The following is a 27663-nucleotide window of genomic DNA, read 5'->3' as shown; positions in this document are numbered from 1 at the left end:
TTTTTTTTTTTTTTTTTTTTTTACAAATCCATGTATAATAATTTAAGTACTTCCAGTTTTTACTTATTGCCATGACATATCTCTGTTTCTAACTGGAGGTGATTTATTTCTCGTATATTTTTCAAGGCAGAGCTCTGCTGACTGTTGTCCTGCTTTGAAAAACAGACGGATGTTAGTTCATCCATCTGCAAAATGCTGCCACACATTAAAGTCTAAAAACACTTGTCCTATTTTACACCTTTGCGAGGCTAAAAGAAAAAATGAGGCAGGATTTGCTGCAGCTCCACAGTTCCACAGATCAGAGGCGATCTTTTCTTTAATTAAAGGCAAGTAATAGAAAATATTCATGTATTTCTGGTTCTAATTCCATTTTCTTTATTTTATTTTAGTCCATTTCTAACTCGCGGTCACAGATTAATACCTGGGGATGAGGAGTTCTATCAGCGAACCACAGTTTCCTTCATAAAGAAGGAGGACGACAGTGGGATCCAGATCCACAGCTACAGTCCAACAGGCTTTAACATTGATGGCCATGAGGTGTTTGGGCCCTGCGCTTTGTTGCTTCCTGGCATTCTGCAGTGGAATGTGAGACCAATATTCAAATGATCCCCACAGCTTTTAGCTTGCAAGATTTCATTTGATAAGACAAGTAATTGTTGTAAATTTCTTTTGTTTTTCAGGTTGGTAGTTATAAAGACATAACAGAAGAAAGTGTTTCCCTTTTCCACTTGATTGAACCAAGATATGGTAAAAATAAATGCACACTAATATAAAGAAGAGAATAGAATTCAAAACTTTTCTTCCTTTTATTTGAGCTATTTAGACAATGTAACATAAATAAATGATTCGGGTCAATCAGCAAATAAAGATCAGCTGATTTGCACTGAAGCATTTTGACCAAGCTGAAGTTTTGAGGGAGGCTACGGAGAGGTTTGGTGTGACAGACGAGGATGTTACGACCGGGTGAGATGGAGGCAAATGATCTGCTGAGGCGACTCCTAAAGAAAGCTATGGAGACCCTCAGGGGTCATGTGTAAAAATAAAATTTGAAGTCACAGGAATCTCTCTCTCTCAGTTTAGTAACTTGTATGCACAGATTTACAATAACACTGGTGTCTGTATGCAGCAGGTGTTGTGCCTTGTTTTGTTTCCAGTGTGAACAGGGAATAGATGAAAACACAACATCAGAAATGAGACGAAGGTTTAGGGGCTGTCGACAAATTGCAAAATGAGGCTGTAATATTAAACAAAATAAACAGAATTTTCTGTTGTTTCATCTAAATTATTCGACATTCAAGAATCAGACACTGAGAACTTAATGCCATTTCAACAGTTTGATTAGAAACATGTGTCTGTAAAGATTTGGGAAATCGTAATTCTCATGATATTTTATTGATAGTCCCTAAGCACTCATCCAGGCATGTCACGATAAACAATAAATCAATTAATCGCATGATTAATTAAAATGATCTACCTCATTTTCATTTATTGGCTTTATCATTTCTTCGTGTCTCTCTTTCTACTGAAGACACTGGATGATAAAAAGTTCATCTCCGGTGCTCTTCACTGACCCCTCCCTGTCTCTTTTCTCTTTGAAATCATTTTAACCGTCCAACATTGTGTTTTTGGATCTTTAAATGCAGCTAAGCTACGAGCTTATCTAACAGGCTGACCTCGGGAAAAAAAACCTCTGTCTTGTGAAAGCACCATAATTCACGGTTGAAACTCGTGCCTTCGTGCAAAAAGTTGTTTTTCTCTGCAAAAAGAAGCTGAGAACTTGTTTACTGTTTTTTTTTTTTTAATTAAAAGCTTTCCTAAAAACAAATGCTATGCTAAAGAGCTCAAACTACACCGAGCGTCCGCCATTTTGAGAACTGATAAAAAGGAATGAGAGACAGCCCATGTCACATCAAGGGGCCTCCCTCCCATTTTTTTTAAAGAGACACGCTGCTGTCTACCTCACTAGCCGTCCTTCGGTTCAAACAGTCTTATACTGCCATCAGGTGGTTGAAAAAAGGTACTACTTCAAAAACAATTAACCAACATTTCTTCTTAAATTTGACAACAATTACTAATTATTGTCAAATTTCAAACAATAGTATCGTTTATCACAATAATTTCTGAGACAATTAATCGCCCAGCAAAATTTGTTATCGTGACAGGCCTAGACAGCATAATATGAACTCTTTGAAAGAAAATCCATCAAAAAAGACTCAGCTTTATTGTTGACTTGATCTAAAAAATGTGAAAAAAGACGATTGTTGTAAAATCTTTCTGATTTGGTAAACCAAAAATGTTACAGTAGTTTAATAATGAGAGAAGTTTTGTTCTCTGTGTGTACAAATTTTAATTCTTCAAGCAGCATATTTAAAAAGCAACATTTCCTCATTCTTTTTTCTCTGCTTGCTTTTGATTTGATTTGATTTTTTTTGGGTGTGTGTGTGTTTTTGAAGAGATTCTTGTGCTGGGAACTGGAGCTCAGATCGAACAAGTTAACCCCTCGGTTGTTGCGTTTTTGAGGCGTAAAGGCATCGCTGTGGAGGTGCTGGACACAGTAAGTTTTGCTCAGTTAGAGAAACACCTTAATGAAGAATTTATAACCTGATCTGAATTGTCTGAACTCTTTTGCAGCCGAACGCCTGTGGAACTTTCAACTTTTTGAACACTGAGCACAGATTGGTCGCCGCTGGTCTGATTCCTCCGATTCCTCCCTCTCTGACCTCATCACTGGACATTAAATTTAAATAAATGGGATGTTGGTGATAACATGAGACTTGTACAAAAAGCTTCCAAAGAGTCTGAGCAAATATATCCAGCTTTAGTTCTTACAGTGACTTGGATGTGTTTTTGAAGCAGCATCGTCACCCGATGAGCCGAAACAATGGCTCGTTATCACTAAGCACCTGCTTGAGGCGATTCTTAAATGTTAAACAAGTTTAGTTGCATTTCTTTGTGTTTTGTTTCTATAAAATGTTCATGAGATGTTTGAACATTCAGCGTTTGAGCAGAAAAACGTTCCACGTTCAGAGAAGCGAACGCAGCCGTCTGCCTAAAACGAACAGATGCTGTGAGGAAATCTTGAAGTGAAGATCACTGATGATGTCATAACGCAAGACCATATTCTTCTGTTTAAATGTTGTTGTTTTTTTTTAAAAGAATTATACTGTGTTTAGTGAATACATAGTTTATTGTGTTCTTGAAACTAGTATAAATTCATTTCCAAGCCTACTCAGCATTCTGTTTGTCATTTTACATCTGCACGGGAGCAGTTAAAACATCTGTTATGTACATAGGTTTTATTCAGTACTAAGAAAAAAAGTTTTATTTCACCTTTATTTTTATTATATTTTGATTTTAAGGAGCAAGACTTCCTTGTAATCTTTTAAAGTGATTTTTTTTTAGCTGCTTTTTCACTCATTTTCTGTCCTAGTCTGACCATGATATAAGGTCAAAAGAGCAGCACGATGGATTAGTGGTTTAGCACTGTTGCCTCACAGCAAGAGGGTCCTGGGTTCAATCCCCAGTTTGGACCTGGGGTCTTTCTGTGTTGTCCATGTTCTTGTGCTTGCATGGGTTTTTTCCAAGTACTCCTCCCACAGTCCAAATCATGCATGCTAGGCTGCCTTCAGGCCTTCCTTGCAAAGGAGATCATGATCTCAGAGGGATTTACCTGGTTAATAAAGGTCGATAAATCAAACTAAAATATTGTGCAGTGTATGTCTAAAGTGATGAGAAGAGAGGAAAAAAAAAGTCAGACCAAAAACTACAGAAGGTGAGCAGAATTATTTGAAAGTCACAACTTTATGAAAAAAGATACAAACACCAACAAAAGACCTGATTATAATAACCTGCATTTTACAACAACCAGGCTTCGTATGCAGTCTGGAAAAGTGTCAAAGGTTTTAGTGTTTTCCACGTTTCCGTACTTTGTGCCTTTTTTAAATATTCAAAACTATAAAATTGCTCAGACAAGTAGAGCTTTATTTTTTCTACATTATTTGTATATAAAATGTGGACGTAGTCAGAGAGATGTTCACTTCTGTTTTCATCTACCTCACCTTGAGAATAAGGTTTTGTCCATCAGTATCCACAGATGAGCAACATATGTGAAGCTTTTTCATTTTACTATGTTTTTAAACTGTATGATAATAAAGCACATCTCTATGAAGTGATATTCTTCAGCCGATCATCTGCTGGAAAACTAGTCACATATAACAAAAAACGTCTGTTTGGAAGCACAATATAAAGAAATGAGGCGTGACTGTCAGTGTAAACATGTCCAGCCAGTTGTGGGGTGAGGTGGTGTTTGTGGTGCCTGTCCTTCATCGGGATAATCCTCTTTTCCAGAATATCTGCCTCAGACAGGTTGCCTGTGCAGCACATGATATAATGTCCTTCTCACACTTAAGCCCCATTGAGTGGAGAATCCTCAAATCCTCTGCACATTAGTGTGATCCATTTAATCATCTGCCTCAGTGCGACGTGTTCACAGTCTGAGCGTTTCAACACACGTCACTCGCACGAGCTTCATCACGTTTACCTGCTGCAGCTAAAACAGCTCCACGTCGATGTGTTCTGACTCAAATCAACCAAAGTTAAATAGGGATGCATGATATTGGATTTTTTGGCCAATATGTCAATATATCAAAACTTATTTGGCTGATACCAATACCAATTCTTTTTCCTTCCTAGACCTACTTACAGAAACTACATAATTTCTCTACTGTGTAATTGAAATACTACATTATTCTGCATGGTCTTAAGATGGATGGATGGATTGCTGGTGAGGTTTTTGTTTCTCCGTGGTGGACCGCACTCTCGCTTTCCTCATGGCCACCATGAGCTCATCGTAAGGTCAGAATGGTGGTTCTTGAGATGGTTAATAAGGTTTGAAGTGTTGTAGGACTTCGTTTTCACTCCTCCGTACATCACTGACGCTGAGCAGTCATTCCAAATAGCACCTTTATATACAGTATATATATATAATTAATTGTTAATTGTTAATTGTTCTCTCTTTTCTCTTCTTGATTTTTACATATTCTCGGGTTCTACTAAAATGTTACAATAAAAAAAAGCACGTAAGAACTCTTGTATACAGCAAACCCCATTGCTGATTGACCCAACACACAGCTTTTTGACAATGAATTTAAAACTTTTCAGTTACTTGAAGCCATGTTGTTTTGCAAATGTTCCCAAATATTAGAAATTGTGGAAAACATGAGGAAAAAATAGGAACTGTCAAACATTTAACGCGTGCACTACATGCCACACCCTCTGCTTTCCAGCTGTGGTTTCTTCAAAGTATCTGTCGGATCACGTGGTCCTGATGTGAAGAGCTTCAGTCGTTTTCAGAACTGCGAGACGTTTGTCGAGACCTGACGAAGCTGAGCTCCGCTCCCGTGAGTCGATGGTACATGTCTTTGATGTCCTCGCACTCCCTCTCACAGTGGTCCGTTGCATCGTAAGAACGGGACACAAAGATCTAATCAGCAGAGAGGAGACGGAGAAAATAATTACTGCTCGGCCCACCACACTCCATCTTGTTTCTTTTAGTTGGAACAGGTGGATCTCATTACCTGACTCTGTCTGCCATCCTCATTGGGAACCAGCAGGTTGGTGATGGACACAAATCTTAAGAGGCACAAGAAATGACATCATTTTAATGCGGTGTTAAAATAGCTTAAAACAGGTGAGATGAGAGACTTGATTTTGCTTCTAACTTTTGCACGATGGGTTCGAGAAGCTCCAGTCCCGGCTGCACCTCTTTCTCTGGGGTTCCGGTCTCTACTGTCGTGCTCACTGTGGCGATATACATCCCATCCGAGGCCACACCGTGACTGTAGGATACTACGGATATATAAATGTCTGCATGGACAAACAGAAAGGGGACACGCAGAGGTATTATTTCAGAGTTACTTCAGTGATAGCCCAACGCTTCGACTGGCGATGTACCTGACTTCCTGTTGAGCTGTGTTTGAGGGATGATGATCTGACAGGAGCTGGCCTCCTGAGTGTTTCTAACTGGATGATTTAACAAGCAAATCACTCGTATGACTCGCCCCATCTTCCTAACTCGGTTGGGAACATAGCTGGGATCGCAGATTAACTGTTTACAGTGAAAAAGCTGGGAAATCAAGAAGAAACAATCGTTCAGCACACCTGAGCTCTATTGGTCACTTACGCTACAACTCTATTAAGCTCTTTCATCTGCGTCACCTTTCCCTCAGATCTGACAGCTTGCACTTTGCCGTTGTCCATCACAATCTCCTCCACCGCCCTGTTCAGCAGGAAGGTTCCTCCATACTCTGCACTCAGTCTGAAACATGCGTGAAAGAGATTTAATGGAAAGCATGAGTCAAACGTGGCAAAGAAGTACATGAACAAACTGCGACAGCATTTTAGGAATGCAACAAGACCATAACTTCAAGACAGATTTTGTCTGGCTTTATTTTAAAAATCAACGTTTAGAGGCTGAAAAACACCGAAGGAGAAGTGCAGCCCAAATTATTTCCAGAGATCACTCAGAGATAAATTGTTTTGTTCATTTGCATGAAACGGATGGTGGCACAGAGGTTAGAGAAGGTGGGCCTGTGATTGGAAGGTTGTCAGTTCAACTCCCCGGACCGACAACATCATAATGTAGGTGGGAAATGTGAAGCACCCACACCTGCCTCCACTGTCATTCGCCCCACTCTGGGCCCTTGAGCAAGGCCTTTAACCCCCACCATCTGCTCCCCTGGGCGCCTTAGACAGCAGCTCTCTGCCCCACACAGAGGGCTGTGGTAGCTCGGTGGTTGTGTAAAATCAGTTGCCAAATCTTCATGCAAATTAGTTGGTTAAATGTGCATGAAACAGATCATCAGTGAGTTACTGATGGGGAGTCTCACCTGGCAAATCCCTGCGGTAGTTCCCCAAGCCCATACAGGGGGTACAGGTACGGACTGGACTGGTGACGAGACAAAGACTCGGAGTACAACCTGATCCGGTTCAGGGTTTCCAAACAGGGCTGGTCCAGGTAACTAAAGTAGACGGCAGGGAGAACGGTCAGAACCTCAGAGATGACTTGTTTGTGACTTTCTGTAGCTCTTAACTGACCTCTCACTAGAGTGCAAGGCTATGGCATGACCTGTGAACTCTATGACATCCTGTCCCAGGTCGAAGCGGCTGAACAGCTCCCGGGTGGTGGTTTCGTTGGGGTCCACGTCCTGGTGGGTGCGGGAGTTTCTAGTGTCAAAGTTCAGAGCGAAGTGCAGCAGCTTCTTGAACCTCCTCTTGTCAAACATGCCCATCAGATCTGAAAACGTCATTTACTGTCACGTGTTGAATGTCTACCTGGAGAACTGTCTTCAAAAGTGGAAAAGGACTTTGTCACCTGAACCATGAACGTCGTCCTCTGTGGCCGGGACTTTATGAACTTTCCCTGATTTGTAAACAAAACTGCCTTCGACAACTTTGAAGTCCAGATATCGGGTAACCTCGGTGAGCAGCAGTATTTTTACCAGCTGACCTGAAGCAAACGTACAGCAGGCGATTACCGATCTATACTCAAAGAATAAGCGAAGCGTTGAACAGTTAATTCAGTAATATGTGCTGCAGTGCTCACCAGAAGCAAGAAAAAACTTGGGGACGAGGTCCAAGTTCCACTCCTTCCCACGACCCATTGATATAGGAGGACCTGGAACTTTAAACTTCCTGTACAGCTGCAAAGAAATTAAACACAACTTACCAACAATGTGTAAGAAGATACGCAAATGTTAATGTGTTTTTGTTTGAACGCACCTCCTCCAGAGGGGAAATAGACACACTTTCACCTCTATGATAAGGATTTTTGTCAATGTGAAGGACCTTTTTCCCACTAAGAGACATTAAACCGGAGAGGACACATTCCTGAAAGGGACGGGATGAAAGTTAGGATTAAGTGTTTGTTGGAATCAGTAGATATCAGTTAATCTATAGGCAGATGGTCATTAATCTCTTCTAACAGCCAGCAGGAGCTCAGTGGGTCTACAACCCAACAATCCATACATGTGAGAAAAACATAAAATAATTTATATCAAAAGACAAACTTAACAATTAACTTTTATATCAACAGTTATTTTAATGAAGGAAGAATTTAAAAAACATATTTATACTGACCGGTGCAAAAGTTTGCAACTGAGTCTTCAAGATATATTTGAGCTTGATAAGTTTTAATATTTTTATTTTAGAGTGTCATGTTACAGAAAAGCAAAGCTTTTATCATTTGTTGTTTATACACCTCATATATGAGTTATTCTGATAATGAGTTTTTTTTTTCTTGTTGATGTGTTTGTATTTTATTTTAACTTTCTTGTGTTTTCTTAGTGACACAAGATCTCTTGTATTTCTTTGTTCTTATTGTCATTTTACATTTGAATTTGACAAAATTGTTAAGAACTTTGGTCAACTTTTGCTGTTTTTTTTTTGTACTATGTTAATAAACTGACATTGACATTCCCACTTCACAATAAAATGCATCTCAGTTCATCAGCCTCAAACTTTCTGTGACCCTTATATCTGCCAAGTACTGGAGGTGTCTACATAAATCTACAGTAATTTTTTGTGAGGTATGGTAACTTTTTCATGTCAGGAATCACGTTTTCTTACCTTCAGCCCGGTCCCGAGCACTATAATATCATACTCCTGCATCCCAGCTATGGTTCAATGTTTTTCTCTCTGATCACTGAGTCCTGGTACTTTACCTGAATGCAGTCGAAGGAATACGTGTGTGAAGAACCATGTCTGATGATGGTAGGTGACAGTATCGGCTATGTGTTCTCATTTGCAATAATCCTCTTATGATGGGCACATGCATTTTGTGTGTGTGTGCATGTGTGTGTGTGTGTGTTCACCAACTGCACATCAACTATTCAATGGAAGTTGTCATCAGTTATGGTGGATACAAACGTGTATTTTATTTTGTTTTACAAAACATATAAACTTTCATTTACAAATAAGACTTCCAGTCTCCACAATTCTTGGGAAAGTGCACAGTTACTTTACCCATAAAAATGTAATTAATTCAATTAAATGTATTAAAAGTACAAAAAGGGAGCACTGCAGTATTTTCTATTTACACTGAAATATTTCCATCATCTGGTACTTGACCCTCTCAAGAGAATCTTCTTAGCTTTAGTTGTAAACAACAGAGACTTTCCCACTGACTGGCAACATTTTTTATTATTATTTACCTTATGTTATTTTATTTTTTTATTTAGAAGATTAGTACATGACAGAATAGTTAAAGATGAAATGTTTCAATGAATTAACCAGTAAATATTTCAAACATGACAAGAGTTTCTGATAATTCTTTCTTTGGTGGAGGTTGCAAATCTCTAAAAAAAACATGTCAAACATGCAACTAATTAAATATTTTTGCAATGTAGCCTTGTGTAACAGTACATTTTGTAAGAATGTTAAAATATTTTAAAACCTATTAAAACTATAATAAACTATAATAAAAGCTGTACCTACTTTTGTATGAAAACACACAGCTGTTGTTTTTTTGCCCGTTTCAACAAAGACTACATTACCCATGATTCCTGAAGACCGGGTTATGTGTATGTTTGGCGTCAGTTGTGTTCGCATTTTTTTCCAAGACACTTCAGCGGATCGGTGCAAAGAACTTTGAACGATAAATTGGTGACTCCGCCTTCCCGAATGTGTTTCGGAACACTCCGTGAAATAAAATCAAGCTAACCTTTTCAAAAGGCGATTGTGTCGGTTTGCTAGCATCTTCTTTTCTGTTCGAGTTGATCAAGTCAAGGAAATGTCTTCAGAACAAACAGTGAGTGGCACAAATCTAATTTAATTTGATAAACTGCACGTGTTGTTTGTATCCAGCATGCACTAAATTACAGTTTTAACCCTTTAACTGCCGCCCCCGCCTTATCTCAGTTTTCATTGAAAACGTTTTATCTAGTTTAGTCTGTACATAACAGGTTAACAGCTAAAGTAAGAATACTGGCAACAATAATTTACAATACCAAGTCGTATCTACTTTTTATAGTTTCTATAAGACAGTAAATGTAGGAAGTAAAGAAGATTTGCAAGTTGTTCACGCCCAGTTCAACAAAATACACTCCTTCCTAGTTGTGTTAAATTCAACTTAACTTTATCCAGGAAGAGAAAAAACTGCATTAAACGTTATATTGAGCTGGCAATTTGAGTGGGTTATTTAGTGACTGACAAAAGTTGTAAAACTTGATAATAAAAACATTAAACAGTTCATCATGTTTGTTGTCTTGCCTTTAGTCATGTTTGTGCTTTCATAGGTCATAATTTACAGGGCCACTACTGGCACTTGTTTCCCTACTAAAGCAAATGTTATTTTATTAGACTAATACATTTATTACAATGCTAATGAGCATGTGGTTGGTGTGGGCATTCATCTGTCCCTGTTTATCTGTTAGTTTTCAGGTCAGGACCAACACAAGCGTGTGACGGTGAAGTCCAACCCTGGATTCCTGGAGCGAATTGGTCAAACTGCAGGAGGAACAGTTGTTGGCATTGGGCTGTTTTTCCTCTCGTTTTATGTTCTCTTCACCAATGAGGTGAGCACAGATCGCTTTCAAATGACTCCAGTCAAAGATGTAACACGTGCTGATTGTGTGCTTGTCAGATTAGTAATGTAGGAGCTGAATAAGAAGAAGCCCTATCTCTGCTTCTGTTTTTCTTTTCAGGGACGAGCTCTGCAAACAGCATCGTCTTTGGATGAAGGGCTCTCTCAGGTTGTATCGCTGGTGTCTTATTCCAGCCTCGACCTGCAGAACAACAACCGTTTAGTTCATCTGTCTGCTCAGCTGCACACTCTGCAGGTAGGCTGTCCACCATAGCTGTTTAAACACTACTCATTCAACAAAGTCCATGCTCAATAATCCATTCCAACAATTTTCACTCAGGTCATCTGGACAGTTTCTCTTTTTTTTTTTTGTGCTGAAACGTTTCACCTTCCATCCAGAAGGCTTCATCAGTCAATGAAACACAAAACTGATTCTTCCCCAAACAGCTTACTCCAATGTGGAACAAACCAGTTATGTTGGTGCTAAGATGGTCTCTTTGGCACTCCCCCTCCTCCAGTGCCGGCCCTCTTCCTCGTCGACAGTCATGTCAAACTGGTTCAAAATCAACAAAGTCCATGCTCAATAATCTACTCATTCAATTGTGTCTGTCCTGGTCAAATTAGTCATGGATTAGTTGCCATGTAGCAGCAGGTTTTACAGGTTTTAAAAGCTTTATGGGAGAGTTGCAAAAAGAAAGCCAGTGTCAAAGAAAATTCAAATCTTAGTCTCTAAAGTCTAAACAATCTAGAGAAATTCTAGTTGAGATTTAGTGATTTTTTTTCCAGACATGGCTTTCTTGTTACCACACTCCCATAAAGTTTGACTGGTGAAAGACCTTGGCAACAGTTGTTGTAAGCTCAGTCTCCCCCATCTTTCCTGCTGAAGCTTGTAACTCCTTCAGTGGTCACAAGTGTCTTGGAGGCGTCTCTTCCTATTCTTCTTCTTGCACTCAATTTGTGAGGGCAGCCTGCTCTTAGTAGATCTACACATTTCCCGTATTCCAGTTCTTGATGATAGATTTAACAGATCTCCTGCTGAGGTTTAGGACCTATGTTTCAATAATCTTTTCTCTGAGCTGAATTAGGGCAGTCACTTTATGTTTATAGGCACCGTATGTTGTGTGGGCCCATTCTATAGAAGCACACATTCAATTCAATTCAAAAATACTTTATTAATCCCAGAGGGAAAATAAATGTTGTTGTAACTCATCATCCTGGTTTCATTAAAGAGTTGTTCTAGATGCTGATGGCTGTGGGCAGGAAGGATCTCTTGTAGTGGTCTGTCTTACAGCGGATCTGAAGAAGCCTCTGACTGAAGACACTCTGTTGCTGTATGACAGTCTGATGAAGAGGATGCTGAGGGTTGTCTCTAATCTTCATTTTATGAAGAATCCTTCTTTGTACAGTCATCTCCAAAGGTTCTAGAGTCCCCAGAACTGAGCCAGCCTTCTTTATGAGCTTGTTGATCTTTTTTAAGTCACTTGCTCTGGTGCTGCTGCCCCAGCAGATGATGGCAGAAGAGATGATGCTCTCTACAACTGACTTCTAGAAGATATGCAGCATCTTGCTGCAAACGTTGAAGGACTTCAGCTTCCTCAAGAAGTACAGTCTGCTCTGTCCCTTCTTGTAGACGGCTTCCCCGTTACATTTCCTGTCCAGTCTGTTGTCCAGGTGAACCCCAAGGTATTTATACTTCACCACCTCCACTTCTTCTCCCATGATGGAAATAGGGTTGGACCTGTTCCTGTTTCTCCTGAAATCTACAATCATCTCTTTTGTTTTTTTCACATTCAAGATGAGATGATTGTTTCCACACCATGCCACAAAGTGGTCCACCAGTTCCCTGGACTCAGCTCTGATACACCTGACCACCACAGAGTCATCTGAAGATTTCTGCAGAAATGGATGAAAACCTTACTGTTGACAGCATTATAAAGATTTCAGAGCACACTGGGCTTTGCGGCATGCTGTGTATGAGGCACTTGGGACCTGTGTGGGTTGTACCCTGCTTTTTGCACAATGACCGCTGGAGCTGAGCACCAGCTCCCCTTTGATCCAATATGATGTGTGCCCATCAAAGAAAGGGGCTACAATGAGCAGGAAAACACCAAGACTGGACTAAAGAAAAGGAGTTGATCTTTTCTTTTCTGTCATGGGGTTGTGAGGTGTATGCATGTTGTGTGTTGTTAGGTTGGGTGAGAAATGGCAGCTAGCTGCACTGTGGGCTGATGCTCTCATCACTGGGATACTTGAAGTTCTGGATGTCACTTAGACACCTAATGTCTAACTAAGCACTGTTGCTGGCAACACAACCCCTTCTGCTTTAAATAATATGACTCAGATCTTGGTGCGGCCTCCAGATTGCACAGATTTGCATCAGATCAAGTTTTTGTGGAATGAGCTACTTTACATCTCACTCTGGTTCTTGATATGACCAATATGGCTTATTGCCCTGGGGGGCATTTTATACAGTGCAGCACAAGCACTCTGAAAAAAATGTGTAATTTGTGTCCAGAACAAGTTTTCCATAGCTTGTTTGCGATGTCCCTTCTTCCTAAATAAACATATTTTCATCAGCAACTAGTCTGTGAACAATGTGATTTAAACAACTGGAGATGAATGTCCAGTTTAAGTATTTTTATTTGAATGTTTGTTTTGTCCTTGCTTTTCAAATCCAAATGCATCTTCAGCAAAGTGTTAAATATTTTGGTGATATTTATATTTTTACAATGATCATACGCTGGTTTCATTGTTTTTCTGTCAGTGTTTTTTTTTTTTGGGGGGGGGGGGGGGGGAGTTTTTGTATTGCCTTACGTCATACAGTATATTTTATTAAAATCAGCTGAATCTAACACAGATTACTGGTATTTATTCTCATGCTTATCTGTGTCTGCACAGCCCCTACATGACCCCAACTACAAAGTGGTGGTGCAGGCGGTGAAGCTGAGGAGGCAGGTGGAGATGTATCAGTGGGTGGAGTATCGCGAGAGCAAGTCAGTCTGCCGTTTTAAAAATGGTTGTTTGACGCAGCAAAACTGAACCAAAGATAAAGCGAGTTGACTTTAAACTCATTTCAGGGACTATAAGGAGAATGGTGAAACCAAGACGGAGACGACCTACACCTACAGTGAGTTGCTTTTGGAGCAACACGTAGTTTTTAGTATCAACATGATCTAAAAACTGATTTAGCGTGACCATCTTTTTTTTTTTTAGACACTGAGTGGAAATCAGAGTTGGTGAACAGCCGTAACTTTGACAAGGAAATCGGTCACCAGAACCCAAGGTAGGAACATGTTTTGAAGATCTGTCTCGTTCTTTCTTTTCTGCCGTATATTTTTAACCTCCCTCTTTGTCTTTTAGCGCCATGCCAGTTGAAAGCGTGACGGTGGTGTCTCCTGAAGTTCAAGTTGGACCTTTCATCCTGTCCAAAGGTATTTATTATGTCTTCAAATAAACACAGATGCTAAGTTTAGATCTGACTCTTCAGTTCCTTCAGTCATTTTGTTGCTCATCTTCAGGCCTGGTGGAACAGATCAGCACCTTCCAGACTCTGAGTCTGAGGGATTACCCAGTCTTTAATCTGGACCCTTTTCTCTCCATTCATGATGATTATTTCTATCACACTCAGTTTCCAAACAGGCCACAGGTAAGCATCAACAGTTTACTTTTTTTTATTTATTAATTTTTGATCTTTTATATCAATCCACTCGTTAAAACTTGTTTAATTATGTTCGGTGTGTGTGTCTCATTTATATTTCATTAGGTTGGAGATGTGCGTGTGAGATTCTCCTTCGCTGGACTGAGCGGTGAAAAGTCTCCCCTTGGGCCGCCTCAAATTGTAGGTGCTCCCGATGATATTTTCCAATAATCCTACAATACTCAAAATTACATTAATTTTTTTAATCTTCATCCCATAGGCCTATTTGTGTCTATTAAAAAAGTTACTAGGAATACTGTTTTTCTGAGTGATGTTGAAGAATTTGTGGCCTGACGTTGATCTAGGTACGCTCAGTGATGGGGGGACGAGGGGTGATTATTATTTTGATCTTGAAATGATGCGACTATGCCGTGGCCTTCAGTAATCCGATTACATTTTACCTAAAAACTATAAGAGTCTGTGGACATACTTGATAGACGAAAAACTCTCTTGCAGGTTTTCAAACATTAAATAATGTTCATCTTTAGGAAGAATCGTGTTCAGAAAATGAAAACTTCTGGTGTCACGAGATGGCTAAAGGCTGTCAAATGTTTTTTTTTCTCTATTTAGTTTGCACTCAGCGTTTCCCCCAAAACTCTACAGGCTCGTGTGTTCACGAGGACAAAAGAAAAGATTTGACACTGTAAATCCAACATGAAACCAGAGATAATTAACATTTTAGAGCTTCTGTGCTTCTTCAGACCCAAACAAGCATCACTGCTTGGAAACTAAATGGTGCGAGAGTGATTTAGTCCAGGTTTGTTTTCATCTCTGCAGGGTAAATGAGAAGTCCAGAAGTCAAACAGTTTGAACAACAAATTAATTTGCATATTTTATACTGCCCTGATATCCCAGTTTTATATATAAATCACTCCATCTGTGCCTTTTTACTGCCCCCTTTACAAATACTTTTGTTTCTAATGATCAGAGTCAGTACTAACTAGGATTGTTTAATAATATATAAAGATAAAACTCTAATTTAAGTGTCCCAGCGATAAGATCAAATTAAAAGCCTTCCTGCATTTTGACGTTTTGTCAAACGTTTTCGTATAAAATTTTGAATAATGGTAATTTTGTGTGTAGTAGCTGCACAAAACACATATACATGTACAGTTTTTATTATATTGCATATTTGTACATTATATTTTATTGTTAACATTTATGGAATTAAATAAGATGTCATTAAGTAGTGGACATCCATAATTTCATTAAGTTTAAATCACTACTTTTGACTGAGACGCAGCTTAAAATATTAATGTTTACTTACATAAATAAAAATCATGAAGCTGTTTATTCTCTCGGTGGCAAAGCATGAACTAATGTGAACACAAACAACTGACAAATAGTTTTCCTGTTGTTTTAACATAAATAAATAGGGGAACTGATTGTATCCATTTGTCCAAGTAACAAGTGCGGATGCTTGATTTTTAGATGCAATTAAAACCCGCTGAGTGTTTTTTCAGGTTAGTATTGTAGCCATGCAAAGAGGAGAGCAGCTGATGGCCTTTAAAACCAAGTCGGGAGATGTCCTGGAGATCCTGTACCTGGAGGAACTCACTGCAGAGGTAACTGTGGAGCTCGACTTCGAAACATTGAAACAGTTTTGAGATTTCACACATCTGATTCATTATTATTTTGCATGTTTGTTTTTGTTTCATGTGCAGGAAGTGTTTGAAAGGGAACATCGGTACAACCATATGAAGACGTGGGGGCTCAGAGCTGCAGGCTGGGCCCTCATGTTCATTAGCATTCAGCTGACGACACGCATCCTCTACACGCTGGGTAAAGTAACGCTCACTGTGGGTTTACAGCCACTTTGATCACTGTCTGCATCTTACGCTCTTTGTCATGTTCCTGCAGTGGATTGGGTTCCTCTCCTCAGGGAGCTCGTGTCCTTCGGCCTGATGATCTTCGCTCTCTGCCTCTCCTGCTCGCTGTCTCTCCTCGTCGTCGGGATAGGTTGGCTTTTTTACCGTCCGTTAGTGGCGCTAGCTCTGGGAGCACTAGCTCTGCTCCCAGTGTTTTTGGTCCGCTCGGGTCTTCAGCCAAAGAAGAACGAATGACTCAATAGAAGATTCAAAGGATTTTCTACAACCTAGCTGTAACCGTCCATCGAAGGTGCGATGCAACGCTCCGACAGCGATACAAACTGTGTGGGACTTGTTTACTTTGACCAAGTGATGTGTGTTATATTTAAAATAATGCATGAAAACCAAAATCCCTTATCCCTTATGTACAAAAAGAAAAGTTTGATAGAATGAGCAGCTTTTTGATGCTTTATAAATCACCTGATGTGGCCTTTCAAGCCTAGTCCTCACTCTTCCTACATACGTCTGCTCACAGTGAGCTGTTCTTTTGTTTTTACTGTAAATAAAACTGTTTTCTTCCTGGGCGGTGAATGTGGCTTTACCGTTTTCAAACAAACAAAAATCAAAACATAAAGCTAGCAATAAACAGAGTGTTTTAAATTATTGCTCGTTTTAAGACAAATCAGTTTCTTCTGTTTTATTTTATCATTCTGGCATAAATTTAGTTATAAGTGGTTTGAACAAGTTTAAACTTATTTTATGCTGTTTTCATAACCATAGGTTTATGGGATTAAAGGAAAGTGGACTTGATTTAATTTGTAATTTCTTCTGTGAGGCTTTTTAAAATCGTGATCAGGCGGGAGCTTCAGTCGGCCACTAATTTTATTTTAGCCTGGACGTCCCTGAGCTCAGAAAAGGTTGAGTCCTGCTTGTACAAGGCGTCCATCCTGAACGCCCGGATCAACTCCTGCTCCTCCTCTTGGGAGACTTTTAGTGTGACAAACCGGAGGGAGAGGCTTCTATGCTTCCAGCACATAGCTTTGTTTTCCGGTGAAACTGCTTAATTTAAAACCTGCAGAGAAATGCTCAAAACTAACAAAACTCTTTGGGCCCCCAAAATCTTGCTCGTCTCCAGTTATTGTCTCAGGTTGGTTGAGCTTCAGGCTTGGCTGAATGGGACCTCCCTCCTTGCCTCCACTTGGAGATCTGCTGGACAATGGGCTGCAGAGACCAGAGAGCCTGCAGCTGTTGACTCATGCGTGGCTGCATCAACCATGGTATGCCCAGAGAGCCGTCATATTACTCAGAGGCCTCGTTTTGGCTGCTGCCTCCAGATAAAACTTAAGCACAGTTTGATTTCCTCCTCATATTTTCATATGAATTTTGAGCCCCATGGTGTAATTTACAGCAGCCTCACTGAGATCACCCTTTCCAGGAAAGTTTCCAAATAGGCCTCTTCTCTGAGAGTTGACCACAGAACAGGATTACCTTCTGAAGTTGTAGTGGAGTGAGATTCTATTTCAGAAAATGTCAGTAGGTAGCCAGTGGAAATATTTACAACTTGTACATAAGGAGTGTACAAATACCATAGTTTGCCATGAAGCCTGCATATAGTTGCATGTTTTGTGTTCAACACTTAGAAATGTATATTTACAGATTAGCTCATTTGAAAATAGTTCACACGTTGAATGTAATGATTTAGTTTTGAGATATTAAAACTACCTCCAACATACCTGTAGGTTCTCTGTTTAATTGTAAATATATATTTTCTTTACATGTGAATGCTTTGAAGTGAAAACACTATTATGTTTATAATAAAAATAGATTAAATCAGAGACACCAGTTTGTCCACCAGGGAGCACTGACAAGTTTATTTTTCAAATGAAAACATCCTGATTAACACAGAACTGCTTTTTGAAAAACTAGTTTAAGGGCTTTTTGTATATTTTTCTTCAAACAATGCATCATCCATCAGGTCCCATTAACAACACCTGAAGAGTGGCTCGTATTAATCTGTAATGCCCACCATGTATCCTAAGTGCACTTGATTTTGCACTATGGCTGAGCCAGGACGCTGACCGTCTCTGAAATGCATAATGCAAAAAGACCTTAAACTGGCCACCCATGCTAAATTTGAACCATAAAAACAATCCTGCTGGGAGCCTGCATTTGCTTTAGTTTCATATTTGCGCTGTACAACTCAATGGTCGTCATTCAGTGTTTCCCAGTCAAGTGAAGCAAATTTTTACTATTCCTTACAAAGTAATTTAATACACAAAACACTTGTTTTAGTAAAATAAGTTTCCAGTCTTGTGTGTGTCATCATAATGCACATAAAATAGTTTGTTTACACACATATACGAGGCACACACAGGTTTAATCTTAATGTGTGCATCAGTTTGTGGGGATATTTAAAGGACTAGAGGTCACAGTGTGCAGGTACTTCACCCTAGTTGGCTGTGAACACATTCCTCAGATCAGCAGGCAGGGCTTAAGCACTTACTGTAGTTGGCAAGTCTGACACAACAGGTCCCCTGGCTGACCTTTTCAGTTACATACATGTTAAAGGAGGTTTCCTTATGGCAAATTTTTACTCATGTTAAAAGTACAAAAAAGTATTTCCATAACCTCATAGTTGAATACTGACAACCTGACTACTTCTGCTTAAGACAAAACAGTAAAAGCATTACACCTTTGGAAAAAAAAAAAGGGGGGGGACAATAGTCTTTTGTGGGGGTTTGTCTGGGGGTAGGATTGACCCAATTCTCCTTCTTGCACCCTATGGGAAGCAGTCCTCATGGCCCCCGTTTACAGTAGGTTACATTTATTGCTCTTCTTTCCTCGTCTGGCTTGTAGTGCAGCCCTGGTGGCCATTTCAAACACTTCCCTCACACCATCCTTTGTTTTTGCAGAGCACTCCATGTATCCAAAGGCACCAATCCTGTTAGCCATATCTCGTCCATCCTCTGGTTTCACAGGTTCCTGAAGAAAGTACATAAAGAGGCCTTTTTTAAAAGGAAACTGCTATATGCTGTTGATACGTTTGTGCATAATCTGAAGTTTTTACCTGCTTCATTTTGGCTAGTTCTCTCCGAGTGTGATCATCATTACGCAAGTCCTTTTTATTTCCCACCAGTATGATGGGAACATTAGGACAGAAATGTTTCACCTCAGGGGTCCACTTCTCAGGGATGTTTTCTGAGTAAGTGGGAACAAAAATGTCAGCAGTTAAAACAGAAACACAGCTGTATAGACTTTACAAACAGCAAACATTATTGTGTAGAAATAATCCGTGCATAAATCTATAATGGGTAAAACTGTTCTGTAACACAACAGGAATTATTGGCCAGGTGGTCATTGTAAATGAGAACTGGTTCTCAATAATATTATTATGATGTAAAAGAATCCATCTCTTACAACACAGGATTTCTTCATAAATTATATATATATTTAAACTACAACTAGAACGTCCACATCAAAAGAGCATCCAATTCAAATACACAATGCACTCATAAAAACTTAAAATAAAAAAAAATTATGATAATGGAAGCTCAATAAAGTTGTCAATAATATATATATTTTAATCAAATAATTTTATTTAATGTGTAGAATTAGCAATTCAAAACTGTAGGTCAATAGAGGAAAATTGTTGTGAATGACTCAATTAATTTATTTCAATTATTTAGTATGTATTTTTTAGAACTTAGAAGAAGATGGAAGCTCTGTGATAACAATATGAAGTTAAGTGAAAAGCAAAAAAGAAAACGTATAAAACATCAGCTTCAACACTGCGCATTGCAAAGACATCAGGGAAATTACAAAAAACAAAAAAACATTGATTCTATTATATGGTTGTTCCCTTGAGGTTAGAATGCAGGTTCAGACTGAGGAAACAATTCTGCAACTCTAACAAAGTTGTCAGGTCCTTTGGACAGATAAAAAAAAAAAAAAAAAAAAAAAAACTTGTTTTGTCTTTTATCCAAAAGACTCGGTCAAATTCTGCAACTCCTGACAAAGTGCCTGTTCACCAGGTTTGCAAGCAAAGAAGCGAAATAATAATTGTCACAGTTCTTTGTACTCACCAAGACTGTCTGGGCTGTCGATGGAGAAGCACATAAGAATGACATCAGTGTCTGGATAGGAGAGGGGGCGGAGCCTGTCGTAGTCTTCTTGACCTGCTGTATCCCACAGAGCTAATTCAACCTGCCAAAAGTTGGAAAAAAGTTATCAGCTGCAAGAAACATACAAAAAAATGTCCTCAATCTACACTTTTGACACTGATTGCACGCATTTATTATTTTGGATCTGGTGCATATATGAACCATGCTCACAATGTTTTAGGAATATATTTCCAAAGAGCAATATTTAACACTTAGTCTTTAGCCAAGAACAGAGATCTTTTGTGTCGACTTGATTTTAATGATGCATTGTTTAAAAAACACTAACAATATTAATAATTAGGACATAGAGATGTGCTTTTTATTATCAGAAAAATATCAACTTGATCTGTCTAAATTTAGATTTTGCTATAGAATTGCAATAGTGTTACGCTAAAAGATGACATTTTGTAATTTACAGCAAATGTAAAGTAATAAATTATTGTACTGCTCTAGGGGTTTAAATAGTGGGGACTACCAGGTAAGCATGAATTCCACACTACAAATGTAAACACAAATAAAATGTTGAAAACTTAAAATAAACAAACTGAGAACGCCTGACTGATTCACGTACACGAAAGCAATGAGTCCAAGTAACCTCATCTGAGGGACATCAAGGCGTTTGTATTTGTGCAAATGTTTTTAGAAAAATTTAGTCAACTATTTTTTTAAATTATTCATTCATTTAAAAGAAACAAGACAAATTCATAAAAAAAACCCCAAAAAAAACAATGAATGAAAAGGGTGCAGAAAGAAGAAGAAAATTCTTATAAAATTAAAGATTTGGTTATGGGACAGCACGGTGGCGCAGTTGGAAGAGCTGCTGCCTCTCAGCGAGCAGGTCACCCCGGTTCAAATCCCGGCCTGGGGGCCTTTCTGGGTGGAGTGGATGGAAGATTTGGTTATGCCTAAATACACTTCAATCCCACGGTATTGTTGCTTCCTGGAAATGTTTCTTTAAAATTTAGCTTGGAAAAGGAACCACACATTCTCTAATGCAATAATACCTCATGCATTTCACACAGAATGAATTTTAAACAAAACCAGACAGAGCATGTTTATATAACGTGAACTTGATTTTCCTTACAGAGACACACAAAGCTACCATATATACTAGTTTATGCACTTTATGGAAGTTCTTAGGAAGAACCCATGCTTTACGAAATGCTCTTACTCTCAGCAAACTTGTAAAAATCCAAAAACCTAAGATAAGTATACTTAATTTGTACCAGTCTGCAAATCTAAACACACATTACCACTTGGTGAGAGTGAGAAGTGTAGAAAGAAACACAACCAGCAATCAGCTTTTGGTGTAAACAAACAACCTCTCATAGCTGTGTTTGAAATGTGGGAGGACGAAACTAATCCAAACCTGTTTGACATCAACTTCAATGTCGGCGACGTAGTTCTCGAACACTGTGGGCACATAGACTTCAGGGAACTGGTCCTTACTGAACACAATGAGCAGACAGGTCTTTCCACAGGCTCCATCTCCCACTATAACCAGCTTTTTCCTGATTGCTGCCATAGCTGCAGATAGGAGTGACAGAAGAGTAGCAGCTAGAACATACAAATATCATTATCTGTCTTTAACAGGGCGGGTCATCTTATTGCACTGAGCATTATGCAACTTTCAAGCACTGAGCCTGATAAACCATGAGCAGCCCAGTCTACAGCTGTGTTGACACAACCCCGAACCAGTCCGAAACCAACACCCGCAGCTCACAAGACTGTCGGCCATCACGGCTACTTTTAACGAGCCAGCTGTACAGAACACATAAAACCGCGAGCCCACGTATTTTCAGTTAATTGTGAAATACATTTTAACTTGTTTATTTCAAGGTTATTCTTCAACGATTGTACATTTCCGCTGTTCTGACCCATCCCGGATTCAAAAGCTAGACTGTTTTTCCAATTTGACCCACTTCGTCATAATTTATTGACTAAACTTCAACATGTAGCTGCGAAGCAGACATGACCTCGATTAAAACTAGACTAGTAGGATGTTCTGTTTACCAAAGACTTAATGCTAACTACCGAGGCTAACGGAGGATGTAGCTTCTATGCTAACTTTTCATCTTTAACTATACAAATCAAAAGAGCTAAACGAAATATTAGTCACATTTATATTATCACATATGGTTTAACTGCAACGTGTATGCGTTCCTTTTAACTGTTAAACAAACTCAGCGTTGTTTTTTTCTTTACATTGACAACACCGGCACAGCTAGCTGGCTAGCCGCAAGTAGCTTAGCATAACGGAAGTCAAAGCGAGTTGCATCGGTCCGCTAACTAGGTGGCTAGCATTAGAAAAAAAATATCGGAAGAAAATATATATGAACCACACATATAGCGATATCCATAGCAAATAACCTAGCATTTAGTGTGAGAAAAATTTCAATTTTACCATGTACGTATGGCAAACTTACCAAATAATAGGTTAGAAATCTGTTAAACTGAACTCAAAGTAGCGCTTTGTGTTAGCCTCCTTTGTTGCTGCGATGATGCTGGAGGATTAGCAGGAGGGAAGTGAGGGGGCGGGGACAGTAAAACTGACAATAAAATAATAATAATAATAATAAAAGTTGCAGTACTGTAATTGTGAGATCATGAAAACTGTTCTTAAAGCACAGTTTTTTTTGCTGTTTAAACGCTATTTAAATAAATTGCCTCTTTTCTTTCTAAAAACAATTAAAAAAACAAGTTTTCAGGAAAGAGTTTCAATGAAAAACAGCTAAGTTGTAAACAGTTAAACTTTTAAAAAAAGTTTTACATTTAAGATAAGATGAGATAGAACTTTATTGATCCCGCAGGAAATTGTTGTGCCAGAGTTTCAGTACAAAGTATCATACACAATAAATCACACAAGATATAAAAATATAGAGAACATAAAAATAACAAAATATAAAAAATAAAAGAGATTTATAAACATTTCTTATAGGTAATAAATGTTGCATCAAATGAGCAGCTAGGTGTTTGTTAATATCTTTTTTTTCAAATATCCACTAGTGTTTATGTGATAGGACAAAAAAAGTCACGCAGGGCATTACAGTGCAGGTGAATAACTTGTGAATTACTGTAATACCACAAATGATTTTTAACGGAACTTTTTCTGTTAAGTCCAACAAAGTTTAGTCAGGTCCTCTGGACTGTTTCTTTATTTTTCAATCCAACCTTTATTTTTACAGGTTAGTCTCATTGAGCCTCGAGGACTCTTTTACAAGAGAGACCTGTTTTAAACAAAGAACACAGATGACAACAGTAGACTACATGTTTTCTTGGAATGTTTCATGTCACGTTTCACAGTGTTTTTTTTAAATATATGTCAAGCTGCATGCAATGTTTTGTGTTATTTCTTGTTGTGTTACATGTTGGACTACTTGTGTCACATTGCGTGTGTGAATTACATGTGTGAATACGTGTTGTTACATGTTATACAACATACACGTTTTGTTATGTGTTGTGTTACATTACATGTATGCTGTGTTATGCTGAAACGTTTCGTCTTTCATTCAAAAGACTTTATCAGTCTCGAGGAGCCACAATTATTGAGCAACTTTGATGTTTTGAACCACTTTGGCCATGGCTGACGGGTCAGTGGGTCAGCGGGGGAGAAGGCGGACTCAAGAAACCATCTTAGCACCAGCAAACTGGTTGACCCACTAAGTGAAGGTGCTATTTATAAGACTGAGTTTGTTGTGACTCTTTGGACTGATGAAGTCTTTTGGATGAAAGACAAAACGTTTCAACATAAAGAAACATCCAGAGGACCTGACTTAACTTTATTGGATTTTTCTACCTGGATTATTGAGCATGAACTTTGATATTTTCAAGGTTTTCCTCAGCTCCACAGTATAAATTAATTCTTGGGTTCATACTTACCTTTTAACATTACCCTTTTTTGTGCTGTGTTTAAGAGCATTTTGGTTTCATGCAGCTCATTTGGTATTTAGATAAATGTTTCGTTAGTTCAAAATGTGTCCTGTATAAATATCAGTTGAGTTCACAGATTTCCTCATATAGTTACTTTTGCTCAGTAATGTTTAACATGTTCTGCTGTGCTTATCTTCACATGCGGTAGACCTGGATACAACACAGTTTTCAATGTTAAAAAACAAACAAACAAAAAACAACAACAACAATGCAAGTGATACCAGTGTTAAATATTCTTCCAAACTCTTCCTGTTATGAAAGTGATTTTTACTGTAGGTAAGATAATGATCTTTGATAAGAATTTCACAGAAGACCACTTCAAAGTACCCAAATTAATTCTTTAAGCATCTATAAATATAAATGGTTTATCAATTAATATCAATCAACCTTTATTTATACAGGTAAATCCCATTGAGCCTCGAGGACTCATTTACAAGAGAGACCTGATTTCAACAAAGAAAGATGACAACAATGGACAACAGCAACAACAATAAACAGTTATAAAAAAGCATACTACAGTTTTTTTTTTTTTTTTAACAAATAGGATGGTTAAAAGGAAAAGGTAACAAAACAAAAAACAGCTAGATTCCAAGACAAATGTAGAAAACTAAAAACAGGAACATGTCAGCATTGGACCCTGCCAGGTGTCCAACAGATTCTTAAAGACACTTAGAGAGGTCAAGGTCGAGAGCTTCAAATCAATTTGTAAGATATTCCAGGAAACAGGAGCGGAGTAGGAGAAGGCTCTTTTGCCTAGTTCAGTCCTCACTGAGGGAACACTGCAGGTAATAATGTCCTGAGAGCGCACTCCGTAGCTGCACTCACGCAGAGACATCTAGGATGAGATGTATGAAGGCAACAGACCAAGAAGTAATTTAAAGATGAAAATATACCAGTGAGAGAGTCTGCGTGAAGTTAATGATGTCCAGTTAACCAGTGAATACAGGGTGCAGTGGTGGGTACGATAATCACAGCCAGTTATGAATCTTAGCGCACCATGATAGACAGCATCCAACAACTGCAGGGTTCTTGTAGGAGCGTTCATGTAAATAATGTCACCATAATCAATTGAGGGAAGGAAAGTCACAGATACAAGGCGTTTTCTAGCATTCAGGGTTAGACAGGATCTGTTTCTGAAAAAGAAACCCAGTTTAACTTTCAGTTTCTTTACCAAGTTTTCCACATGGAGCTTAAAAGAGAGATGTGAGTCGACCAAGATACCCAAATATTTATAGGAATCAACAAACTCAATGGGGACACCATTTGAGGATAAAATCGGAGGAAGAACTGCTGGGACCAACTTCCTATTTGAAAAAAGCTTCCCTTTGGTTTTGTCGGCATTTAGGACAAGTTTGAGGCAAAACAAATCTGTCTGGATGATGTTGAATGCAGATTTCAAAAGCTGGAAAGCCTTAGCAACAGTTTTAGCTCGACAATAAACAACTGTGTCGTCAGCATAGAAATGTATGGATGCATTAGGGATGTTTTTACCTACATTATGTATGTAGATTGTAAAGAGGGTGGGTCCTAAGACTGAGCCTTGTGGTACACCATTGTTGACTGTTAAATAACTGGAGGAAGTACCATTATGTTGAACACATTGCCTCCGGTCTGAAAGATAGTTAGAGAACCAACCAATAGTGTGTTCTGAGAAACCAATTTCTGAGAGTTTATGACACAAGATGTTATGATCCACAGTGTCAAAAGCTTTAGACAGGTCTAAGAAAAGTGCAGCACAATAATCCTTAGCATCCAGTGCTTCAACAACATCATTAAGAACCTTCAGTGAAGCAGTGGTTGTGCTGTGTTGTTTCCTGAAACCAGATTGATGTGGAGGTAAGATGTTAAATGAGTCCAGGTAATTTTTGATTTGAGAGTTTATCAGTTTTTCTAGAATCTTGGCTAAAATGAAGAGTTTAGAGATTGGTCGATAATTGTTCAGTGAGGTGGGGTCTCCTCCCTTCAGCAAAGGAAGAACAAAGGCTGTTTTCCAAGTGTCTGGGATGGAGTTTTGTCATATGGAGAGATTGAAGATGTGGGTCACAGGGACTGTGATGATATGAGCGGCCAGCCTTAAGAAATAAGGTGGAAGTTCATCTGGACCTGCAGATTTTTTTAGGGTCAAGATCTTTCAACAGTTTATTGACCTCACTGACTGAGAATGGAGAAAAAGAGAAGCTGTGACTAACTGAGGATTGACTTGTATAGATTATATATTAATACATTTACACATAAGGAGGAGATGTGGTTAACATATTTAATATATTCGTGATTATTAAATTTGTTTCAATAAATCTATATGAGTATTTTTGTATTAAGTGTTTTAAGTCAGATTTGTAATGAAGAATTCTAATATTGTTATAGTGTCTCTTTCGCCTTTTATCTTAAGTCTACATAGTAAAAACCACAAACTCATGCCGTTGCCATCACGCTGCAAGTAATAACGTCAAACACATGAAGAGGAATATTATTTTGACAGAAATCCTATTGAGAAAAGTGCTTTGCTTTTTTTAACCACAGGAAAAGAAACGACTTTCCAGAATTGCACGTTGAAGCACGACGGGACAAACAAAACTACTTTCTCTCTTCTCATTTGGTGCAGCGGTGGACTAATAACTGCAGCTCACTCTAATCCTGATAAGAGGCTTTCTCAGTGCTGTTCAGTTCCAACTCGTGGAAACCAACTCAGATGCATTTCCAAGAAAACGGTAATACCTCCCATTCATCTGTACATTGAAGTGGTCAAGCTGTTGAAATGGAAGAAGATAGATGTATTTCTCTGAAGGCAACTCTGAGCTCCATTCTGAGAATAAAATCAATTTGACAACAGATGTCTTTTATCAGCTTTTGATGAAGAGCTTTTGCGGCTGGTAATAAAATGATAATGAAAGGACATCCCTCTCCTCTTAAAAGAACATCTGATTTCAGATTATCTTCAAATGAATAGAAAATAAACATTATCTTGCAAAAGGCCATGTAAACAACTGTTGGTGTACATCATGTAAAGATAATACCTTCAACTGTTTGAATTTGCAATTATAATATTCAATATTATAATATAGACATGCAGGGGAAAAAAGAGTCAGAACCATCATTCATAGTAAATTTGTTGTAATTTGTATAGTTACCAAAAACTGTGTTTTATTAAGACAGTTATAACATAAAAAAAAATTAACTTATGTAAAAGGCAATTTTTAGGAAGAAGGATTCTGAGGTGACTGCATAGAAACTGAGTCCTAAAAGGATTGATGTCCCAAAGAGTGAATGAATTCTGCTGGTAATCCTTTTCAAACTAAATCTGAAGTGCAGCGAAGATTAAATACAAAGTAAATACAACTATTCACCAAATAAATCTGCTAGATTAACAAAACATGCTTTTTTTTTGTAGCTGCTTTATTATTTATAACTTGGGGCTGGCTCATTGAAAAACAGTAGAACTGAGAAAACAACATAAAAAAAAAAACCCACACACAAATTGCACATTTCATG

The 27663-nt window shown here is 38.5% G+C and overlaps 4 protein-coding genes across 4 annotated transcripts in view; 2 read left to right on the top strand and 2 right to left on the bottom strand.

The window, feature by feature from the left end:
• The window catches only part of ndufaf3 (NADH:ubiquinone oxidoreductase complex assembly factor), a 4332-nt gene extending 1036 nt beyond the window's left edge, over positions 1 to 3296 (top strand). The window contains exons 2-5 of the mRNA XM_037678864.1: positions 390 to 585; positions 681 to 747; positions 2454 to 2554; positions 2632 to 3296. Coding sequence (XP_037534792.1) covers positions 390 to 585; positions 681 to 747; positions 2454 to 2554; positions 2632 to 2748 — 481 coding nt within the window. The 3' untranslated portion in view covers positions 2749 to 3296. The remainder of the gene's footprint in view (positions 1 to 389; positions 586 to 680; positions 748 to 2453; positions 2555 to 2631) is intronic.
• Positions 3297 to 5017: 1721 nt separating this feature from the next.
• On the bottom strand, positions 5018 to 8818 carry zgc:112334 (uncharacterized protein LOC619199 homolog). Its single transcript, XM_037678863.1, has 11 exons — positions 8626 to 8818; positions 7780 to 7887; positions 7604 to 7700; positions 7373 to 7507; positions 7096 to 7294; positions 6888 to 7019; positions 6217 to 6316; positions 5953 to 6124; positions 5721 to 5865; positions 5577 to 5631; positions 5018 to 5482 (listed from the first exon to the last, which is right to left on the bottom strand). Exons 1-11 carry the CDS (start codon positions 8665 to 8667, stop codon positions 5339 to 5341), a joined length of 1329 nt encoding a protein of 442 aa, XP_037534791.1. The 5' UTR covers positions 8668 to 8818; the 3' UTR covers positions 5018 to 5338.
• Positions 8757 to 16355, top strand: LOC119412821 (transmembrane protein 43). The gene is made up of 12 exons (XM_037679855.1): positions 8757 to 8769; positions 10438 to 10571; positions 10701 to 10835; positions 13478 to 13572; positions 13657 to 13706; positions 13793 to 13862; positions 13940 to 14010; positions 14098 to 14225; positions 14343 to 14417; positions 15740 to 15841; positions 15941 to 16058; positions 16137 to 16355. Exons 1-12 carry the CDS (start codon positions 8757 to 8759, stop codon positions 16337 to 16339), a joined length of 1194 nt encoding a protein of 397 aa, XP_037535783.1. The 3' UTR covers positions 16340 to 16355.
• A 1640-nt stretch (positions 16356 to 17995) lies between these two features.
• Positions 17996 to 22766, bottom strand: LOC119411908 (rho-related GTP-binding protein RhoA-B). The gene is made up of 5 exons (XM_037678862.1): positions 22671 to 22766; positions 21614 to 21771; positions 20167 to 20287; positions 19152 to 19282; positions 17996 to 19066 (listed from the first exon to the last, which is right to left on the bottom strand). Exons 2-5 carry the CDS (start codon positions 21767 to 21769, stop codon positions 18893 to 18895), a joined length of 582 nt encoding a protein of 193 aa, XP_037534790.1. The 5' UTR covers positions 21770 to 21771; positions 22671 to 22766; the 3' UTR covers positions 17996 to 18892.
• Between the last annotated feature and the right edge of the window lie 4897 nt (positions 22767 to 27663).

Source organism: Nematolebias whitei, chromosome 7 (genome assembly GCF_014905685.2).
Source record: "Nematolebias whitei isolate Nwh7 chromosome 7, NemWhi1, whole genome shotgun sequence".
NCBI classification, from domain to species: Eukaryota; Metazoa; Chordata; class Actinopteri; order Cyprinodontiformes; family Rivulidae; genus Nematolebias; species Nematolebias whitei.
The sequence above is the reverse complement of the archived record's forward strand: the minus strand, read 5'-3'. Positions and strand labels throughout refer to the sequence as shown.

Coding starts and splice junctions, on each gene's coding strand:
- zgc:112334 (XM_037678863.1), bottom strand. CDS start 8,667: ATGCAGGAGTATGATATTATAGTGCTCGGGACCGGGCTGAAG. Junction 7,508..7,603: donor CAAGTTTTTTCTTGCTTCTG/GTGAGCACTGCA, acceptor CGTTTGCTTCAG/GTCAGCTGGTAAAAATACTG. Junction 7,295..7,372: donor GGACGACGTTCATGGTTCAG/GTGACAAAGTCC, acceptor TGACGTTTTCAG/ATCTGATGGGCATGTTTGAC.
- LOC119412821 (XM_037679855.1), top strand. Junction 10,836..13,477: donor CTCAGCTGCACACTCTGCAG/GTAGGCTGTCCA, acceptor GTGTCTGCACAG/CCCCTACATGACCCCAACTA. Junction 13,707..13,792: donor GGAGACGACCTACACCTACA/GTGAGTTGCTTT, acceptor TTTTTTTTTTAG/ACACTGAGTGGAAATCAGAG.
- LOC119411908 (XM_037678862.1), bottom strand. CDS start 21,769: ATGGCAGCAATCAGGAAAAAGCTGGTTATAGTGGGAGATGGAGCCTGT. Junction 20,288..21,613: donor TTGAAGTTGATGTCAAACAG/GTTTGGATTAGT, acceptor AACTTTTGGCAG/GTTGAATTAGCTCTGTGGGA. Junction 19,067..19,151: donor AACTAGCCAAAATGAAGCAG/GTAAAAACTTCA, acceptor TACTTTCTTCAG/GAACCTGTGAAACCAGAGGA.